We start from the raw sequence: 8,566 nt of genomic DNA, 5'->3' as shown, positions 1-8,566 counted from the left end.
TGTTACATCTCATGAAATTTCCGTACTCTTGCGGGACATAAGATTTTAGACTGCCATAGACGATTACTTGATGTTTTGTGAGATTGGGGATCCTTTCTTTTTCTTTTTTTTTAAATAATTATTTTGTAAGCACTCTTGTGGAATCTGGAAAGATTGCTGACCCCTGATGTCAAATATCACCCTGTATGTGATGCTTGTATAGGCTCCTATGATCTGATGCTGTCTTCAGCAGTAGAAAATTATTTTTTCTCTCTGTTTTCTTTTTACAAAATCTAATATAGGTACAAGCAATGCCTTCCTCCCGGGCTTCTTCCATTAGTTTGGGTACTTTAAAAAAGGGCACGTTATCATAAGGACTTTACCATGCTTTCAGAAATTGTGAAATTTACACTGAATATTTAAACCCTGGGGGACTGGCACTCTGCCCCACATCCGTTGTGTTCTCATATGAGGGCAGTGCTTCTCAACCTTGGCAATTTGAAGGTGAGTGGGCTTCAACTCCCATAATTCCCCAACCAGCCACGGGGAATTCTGGGAGTTGAAGTCCACCCACTTTAAAAGTTGCCAAGGTTGAAAAATACCGTATTGGGGTTTATGTAAAGCCACCTTTTTGACTATAAGCAAGACCTACCTGTATGAATTGTATATTGTTAGAAACAGGGAGGTCTTCTTGGTCTCATCTCCTGCTCTGGAATATTGCTCCGGTATCCAAATAATCCTCCCCCCCACACCCTTTTTACATTTTTGTAATGCTCTTATTTTTTATGGGGGGGGGGGTTCCTTCTCCCCAGCTTTCTGGCTTTGCTTTCAATGTGAATATGCTTTGTTTCGCCTCTCACTTGGGCTCTTGGTTTTTCTTCGTTATTTTTGAGCGTTAATAAAAAAATAATAAAATGATCTCTTAACATGCCAAAATTCTTCTGCCTTGTCATCCATCTTGGCCTTGGTGTCTTCCTTATCATCCAGATTCGCTTTTTTATCCTATTTTTTCAGGACATATGAATCGCTCCATTTGAGACGACTTCTCCTTTTGTCTGTAGTCCCGTCCTAAACCCAATCTGCAGATTTTGAATGCATTGTTTGCCAAAGAGCCGAGGTGGCGCAGTGGTTAGAGTGCAGTACTGCAGCTACTTTAGCTGACTGCTAGTTCAGCAGATCAAATCTCACCGGCTCAAGGTTGACTCAGCCTTCCATCCTTCCGAGGTGGGTAAAATGAGGACCCAGATTGTTGGGGGCAATATGCTATTTAGTATACTGTCTTTGGTGAAAGCCGCCCAGAATCCTCGGAGAGTGGGCGGCATAGAAATATGACTAATAAAAATTAAAAAAATAAAAATCCGTAATCTTTGCAACATTATCAATATGCAGTGTCCATGCCGCCAAGTGTACGCATTTATATGCATATCTCAGAAATTAAATAAGATTGGATATAAACCCTAAATCCTAAAGATGTTTGCATGTTACTCCAGAAAATACAATTTATTTTATTTATTAATATCCTGCCTTTGTTATTATAAGGCAATGGACATACCTAATACTCCTCCCTCCTATTTTTCCCACAACTTCCTGTGAGGGGGGTTAGACAGAGAGAGAGGGATTGGCTGAAAGTCAGTCTTTGATCCCTGGGACGGGACTACAACTCACAATCTCCTGGTGATTGGCCCAAAGTCACCCAGCCAACTTCCATGCCTAAGGCGGGTCTAGAACTCACAGTCTCCTGGTGATTGGCCCAAAGTCACTGTCAGCCCTGGAGGCCATCTTTTTCTTTGGATCGTCAGGGCTGCCACACTTAGTGCTGTGGGACACTGGGAGGGGGGGATTGCATTGAGTTGCAGAGATATCTAGCCATAATAACATTCTTTTCTTTGAGAGTCAAGGACATCTTGCCTTGCAAGATGGGTGGGGAAAACCTGGAAGCTTTCAGATTCGGGTTTTCTCACATGTGCCAATATGGCATATCTAATAAAATGGAACTTTGAGGAACTTCTAACCTCGGAGTCTTCTTTGCTTTGTTTCACCTCTCACTTGGGCTCTTGGTTTTTCTTTGTTATTTTTGAGCGTTAATAAAAAACAATAAAATGATCTCTTAACATGCCAAAATTCGTTGGGGGTGTTACTTGGAACCCTGACATTCACCCAGCTGGCTTTCATGCCTAAGGCGGGACTAGAATTCACAGTCTCCTCTCCCAACACATGGTTCTTTTCAGTATTCATTCCAGTTTGGGTTGCTTCCTAAACTAGTAAGTTCCCTAAACAGTCCACATGATGCAGTTGATATAGACTAACTTGAGAAAAGATGTTTAGACTTCCAACTCCCATAATTTCCTTGCCAGCCTGGGGAATTCTGGGAGTTGAAGTCCATACATCTTATAGTGGGCAGGTTCAAAAAGCACCTAGTAGACAGTGTTTCCCTGAAAATAAGACTTAACTGGAAAATTTTTCAGGATCCTCGTAATATAAGCCCTACTCCAAAAATAACCCTGTTAAGATCATCAGCCAGATGGACGCATTTACTGTATTTCTCCCCCCAAATAAGACCTAACTGGAAAATAAGCCCTAATGCGTCTTTTGGACCAAAAATTAATATAAGACCCGGTTTATTTTGGGAAAATTTGGTAGATTGATTACTGGAGATGATGCCGCCAATTGGTAACCAAGGAGAAAACATGAGAATTTTTCCAAACTGCTTTATTATAATTTCTATTCCTCACCTTATTTCCACATTTAATTCATATTTTGCTGCAATTTATGCACAGTCATCATACTTCGAGTATGCTTGTTATGAAGTAACATTTCCACAACACCCGCAAGTTTTATCTAATGACTAAAGCAGAGGCCGCCAAACTTGGCAACTTTTAAGACTTGTGTCTGTGGAGATTGTCAGTTCTCCAGGTCACGGTTGTCCCAAAGGCGCTTGCTTTTTCCAGAGGCAACTGGACTTTCTGGTTTTTCTTTTGAAGAAGTTTCACTTCTCACCCAAGAAGCTTCTTCAACTCTGAATGGCAATCAGGACTAGATTCAGCAGTCCATATGCATTTAAAAGACAAAGGCTACTCTTTTGAAGACAGGATAGTCCACATTTTGGTCAGAGAGGACCTCTGCTTTGAAAGAGGAGTCAAAGAAGCCATTGATATCAAAATTGAACAGCCCTCTCTAAACAGAGGTGGGGGTGGGGGATACGACATCATCTATCTCCAGTCTATCTACAACACAGTCTTTTCAGCAGTTCCAAGAAGGCCCCATACCCATTTTTTTTTTTTTTGATTTGATTTTTATGCCGCCCTTCTCCGGAGACGCAGGGCGGCTTACAATGCGTTAAGCAATAGCCTTCAACTTTCGTATATTTTATACAAAGTCATCTTATTGCCCCCACAATCTGGGTCCTCATTTTACCTACCTTAGAAAGGATGGAAGGCTGAGTCAACCTTGAGCCTGGTGAGATTCGAACTTACAGTAATTGCAGGCAGCTGGTGTTAATCACAATGCTATCAGTCTGCTGAGCTACCAGGCCTTGGTGCACCATTCAGAGGACTTTGACAACACAGATAAATTTCCAGGTGGCTTAATGACTCGCTAAAAGAATGCAAATGACCAGCTGTCTGCAAGAAATATAAACCCTTCCATTCCCCACCATCCAGTCGGAGCTTCTTGGAGCTTCTTGATGAAAAGCGAAAGGTCTTCAAAGAAAAACAAGAAAGTCCAGTTGCCTCTGAGGGGAAAAAAGCACCTTTAAGACTTGTAGACTTCAATTCCCAGAATTCCCATGGCAGGCTGAGGAATTCTGGGAGTCGAAGTCCATAAGTCTTAAAGTTGCCATGTTTGGAGACCCCTGGCCTAAAGGTTAACTAAGCACCAGACCACAAGCTGTCAAGCAATCTTCAAAACCCTCAAAAGACCAGAGACCCTCAAAAGTTCTGCCCATTGAGTTCAGCGTTAAGAAAAATTCAGAGTGATGTTTCTCCATCTTTGTGGATTCTCTGATGTTTATGCAGGATCGAACTTCGACTGAAACTCTTCCCGCATTCGGAGCAGCGATACGGTTTCTCCCCCGTGTGACTCCTCTGATGCGAGATCAGGTGATCGCTCCGACGGAATCCCTTCCCACACTCGGAGCACTTATAGATTTTCTCCTCGGTGTGGATTCTCTGATGTAAAGTTAAATGCGGGCTCTGGCTGAAACACTTCCCGCATTCGAGACACCGGTAGGGTTTTTCTCCCGTGTGGATCCGCCGGTGTAGAGTCAAATGAGTGCTCTGATTGAAGCACTTCCCACACTCGGTGCACCGATATGGCTTCTCTCCAGTGTGGATCCTCTGATGGGAAGTCAAGTGGGTGCTTTGGCTGAAACTCTGTCCACACTCCGGACATTGGTATGGCCTCTTGCCCGTGTGGATGGCGCGATGTATAGTCAGCCGCCGGCTGTGGCTGAAACTCTTCCCGCACTCCGGACAAGTGAAAGGTTTTTCTCCCGTGTGGGTCATCTTGTGCAAGATGAAATAGGTACTCTGGCTAAAACTTTTCCCACACTCCAAACATTTGTAGCGCCTCTCTCCAGTGTGCATCCTTTGGTGCTGGGATAGGTGGCCGCTCTGCCGGAAGCCCTTGCCGCATTCCTGGCATTGATAGGGCCGTCTCTCCGTGTGGATCCTCTGGTGGACTTTGAGGCGAGATTTGGAACAAAAACTTTTCCCACACGTGTGGCATTCATTCTCTCTCCTCTCCCCCACTGTTTGCGACTCAGCTGGGATCACCTGGCCGGCATCTTCGCTGGCGATGGATACATTCCTCTGTTTTTTGGCTGCAGCCATTTTCCTCTCCCGCTGTCTTTCTGAGTCATCTGGAATCCTTAGGGGTGCGTCTGTCTCTTTGGGTTGAACTTCCAGAGAGATCCCATTTGCTTCCATCTATTTTTTCTCTCCCCAACAGTCCTGTGGATGGAGGGGAAGAAAGGAGACCCAATTAATCATTCTAGACAAAGGTAGATGTTAGTGGACTATTCTCAACCATTAGACCTATGTTTCTCAACCTTTGCAACTTTAAGATATGCGGACTTCAACTCCCAGAATTCCTCAGCCGGCATGCTGACTGGCATGATTCAGAGTCATCTGAATTCCTCCAGATCAGTGTGCTTCTCCACTGCGACAACTTTTAAGATATGTAGACTTCTGGCTGGGGAATTCTGGCAGTTGAAATCCACACATCTTTAACATCTACACTGTTCCAGATATTGCTGAATTACTCCTCTTAACATCCCCACATCTCTAGCCACGTTTCCTATGAATTCCGGGAGTTGTAATTCAACAACATCTGGAGGAATAAAACTTAACCTACCTTTGTGCTAACTATATTTGCTTAACTATGGTTTAAAAGTTGCCTATTTTTGTGCTAAACCAGTTTGCTTAACTATGGTTTAAAAGTTACCTACTTATGTGCTAGACCAGTTTGCTTAACTATGGTTTACTGAATAATAAAAGTTACCTACTTATGTGCTAGACCAGTTTGCTTAACTATGGTTTACTGGGTAAACTATAACTGTCCAGATAGGAGCACAGTGGCTCAAGTGGTTAGAATGCTGGGCAGGAGGTTAGTAAACTTGCATTCAAGGCCTGAAAACTGCCATGGGGCAGAGTTGAGCTCTCATCCAATTCCTGCCATGGACATAAAAGGAGCCCCCCTCCCAACTGGACATCCCCAGGGAACAGTGATGTCACCGGCTAATCCTTTCAACCTGGAAGCGCTTCGGTACTTCTGACAGGAGTGCAAAACTGTCCAGATTGAGAGAGTATTTTAAGCAACAAACTCTGGTTTACAAATCAAGGGGTTCAGTGACCAAGCTAAACCAACATCTTTTTATATATGATTTTTAAAACGTCTATCCAAACCTTAACTTTAAAGGTTAATTAGTAAACGGTTATGGCCTATTGTATTGCATAAGCCAGCTATTGTATTGCGTAAAGCAGATTTGAAGAGCCTTGGTGGTACAGCAGACTAAAGTGCTGTTAACTAGCACCAGCTGCCTGCAATTACTGCAAGTTCGAATCTCACCAGGCTCAAGGTTGACTCAGCCTTCCATCCTTTCGAGGTAGGTAAAATCAGGACCCGGATTGTGGGGGCAATAAGCTGACTTTGTATTAAAAAAAAGAACACCGCTGGGGGGGGGGCAAAAGCCCTACTAAGCAGGTATATACAAAAGTATGAAGGCTATTGCTTAACGAATTGTAAACCGCCCTGAGTCTCTGGAGAAGGGTGGCATATAAATTGAATCAATCAATCAATAAATATAGAAGGCAGAGTATTTAGTTAAGGCTAATCAACCTTATTAATTAACCTTATTAAGGTTAATTAACTTATTTAACACCTAATACAATGCTGGATGTACTAAGCAGGATGCCACTGAAGCAGCATTTCCTAACCTTGGCAACTTTAAGATGGGTGGACTTCAGTTCCCAGAGCTCTCCAGCCTGCATGCATGTGGACCTCAACTCTCCATACTGGTGGGGGAATTCTGGGAGTTGAAGTCCAACCCTCTTTTATTTGTCAAGATTGAGAAACTGCTCCAAACCATATACCTGGCACTAAGATGCCTATAGCACCTGTTCATCTCTACAGCCACTGAACACATCTCTTCCTTGAGACTGACAATCTCTTAAAAATGGAAAAAGTGGTAGAATTTATTTCTAGGTCTTTCAGGGCTATCAGATTTAGGATGCCAACCTCTGGGTGACCAGGAGGAGGCAGTCAAAGTGTAATAACTGAATTGTCCCAAAGATGCTTTTTTTCAGGAGGCAACTGGATTTTCTGGTTTTTCTTTGAAGACTTCTCTCGCTTCTCATCCACGAAGCTTCTTCAGCTCTGACTGGATGGTGGGGAATATTCCTTGCAGACAGCTGGTCATTTGCATCCTTTTATAGAGCTGTTGAAGGACTTGGAGGTTTGTCTGTGTCCTCAGGGTCACCTGAGTAACGCTAATGGTTGGTTCCTGTAGACCAGTGATGGCTAACCTTTTTGCCATCACGTGCCAAAAGCGGGGGAAGCGGAGGGGGTCATGAGCGTGCGTGCTCACACCCATAATTCTATGCGCCCCACCCCACCCCCACTTGCACGCATGACCACCCCCATACTCCCCCTGTTTTTGGTTTGCCGACTTCCGGTAGAACCGGAAGGCCCATTTTTTGCTCTCCCCAGGCTCCAGAGCCTTTCTAGGAGCCTGGGGAGGGCAAAAACAGCCTTCCCCACACCCCCGGAGTGCCTCCAAAGGCTGGAAACAGGGTGTTTCCAGACTTCTGGTGGGCCCAGAAGGCCCGAAAATCAGCTGGCCAGCACACACATGTGCACCGGAGCTGAACTCGCGTGCCCACCGATATGGCTCCGGGTGCCATCTGTGGCACACGTGCCATAGGTTCGCCATCACGGCTGTAGACTGTAATTCCTCTGGAAATCTAAATATAAATCCTCCCATTCCCCACCATCCAGCCAGAGCCGAAGAAGCTACTTAGATGAGAAACAAAACATCTTCAATAAAAAACAAGATAGTCCAGTTGCCTCCTGAAAAAATCACCTATGACCTGGATGACTGAGAATCTCTACAGACTTTTAGCTTTGCAATTTGGGATGAATACTTTTGGAATGGTGTGGGAGTAGAAATGGATTTCCAGAGGAAAAATTGCAGACTACAGGAACCAGGAGCACTAACTCAGGTGACCCTGAGGACACAGATAAACCTCCAAGTCCTTCAATAACCCTCAAAAAGGATGCAAAAGACCAGCTGTCTACAAGGAGTATAAATCCTTCCATTCCCCAACATCCAATCAGAGCTGAAGAAGCTTCTTGGATGAGAAGTGAAACATCTTCAAAAAAAAAAAAAAAAAAACCCCAGAAAGTCCAGTTGCCTCTTGAAAAGGCACCTTTGAGACAACCTATGATCTGGATGACTGAGAATCTCTACAGACTTAATTTGAATCTCTGGATTGCTTTGCTGATCTGTAGGCTGGAGCTTTGCAGCCCAGCTCTCTTGCCCCTTCCTCCCCTTCAGATCCACCCTGTCTCATCTCCAACCTGTCCCAGCCACAGATTCAGGAAAGAAGCATTTTGAGACTGGACTCTGCTTTATCTCAAATCTGGAGAGCCTTTCCCAGTTGCAGCCTGGAACAAAAACCCAACCCTTTTAGAAAAGCCAGACCTGGACGGGGCTGCGGTTTATCGTTGAGTGCAGATCTTAATTTTGCAGAGCAAGGTCAGTCAGCACACTTCTCTGGCAAACCTCTTTGGGACTGTCTGCAGTTCTCCTTCCCCTAAATTTACAGCCCACCCCCCCTCCGCACCAAATTCCCTGACTTTCCTCCCCCCACCACCACCAAGAAAAGAAAGCACAGGAAGTGACTTCATGGATGAGTAGACCCTCTTCATGGTTATTTTCTTTAAACAGCTTCTCTAGGCAGCCAGACTTGCAGGATTTAACCCTTACTTCAAATTCCCAGTGAAAGAAATAAAGAAGAAAAACCCTGAAAAGGCCTTTGCAGTTAACATCTGGAAGAGACACTGGAGTTTGCACACAGCAAAAAGCCCA

General features: G+C 44.3%; 1 protein-coding gene across 1 annotated transcript; it reads right to left on the bottom strand.

The window, feature by feature from the left end:
- Positions 1-2,689: 2,689 nt before the first annotated feature.
- On the bottom strand, positions 2,690-8,266 carry LOC139311883 (zinc finger protein 239-like). The gene is made up of 2 exons (XM_070936406.1): positions 8,180-8,266; positions 2,690-4,928 (listed from the first exon to the last, which is right to left on the bottom strand). The coding sequence occupies exon 2, from the start codon at positions 4,902-4,904 to the stop codon at positions 3,945-3,947; it is 960 nt and encodes a 319-aa protein (XP_070792507.1). The 5' UTR covers positions 4,905-4,928; positions 8,180-8,266; the 3' UTR covers positions 2,690-3,944.
- Positions 8,267-8,566: the final 300 nt, after the last annotated feature.

This window comes from Pituophis catenifer, unplaced genomic scaffold, assembly GCF_029215685.1.
Source record: "Pituophis catenifer annectens isolate HBS135680 unplaced genomic scaffold, rPitCat1.0.hap2 SCAF_2, whole genome shotgun sequence".
Lineage (NCBI taxonomy): Eukaryota > Metazoa > Chordata > Lepidosauria > Squamata > Colubridae > Pituophis > Pituophis catenifer.
The sequence above is the reverse complement of the archived record's forward strand: the minus strand, read 5'-3'. Positions and strand labels throughout refer to the sequence as shown.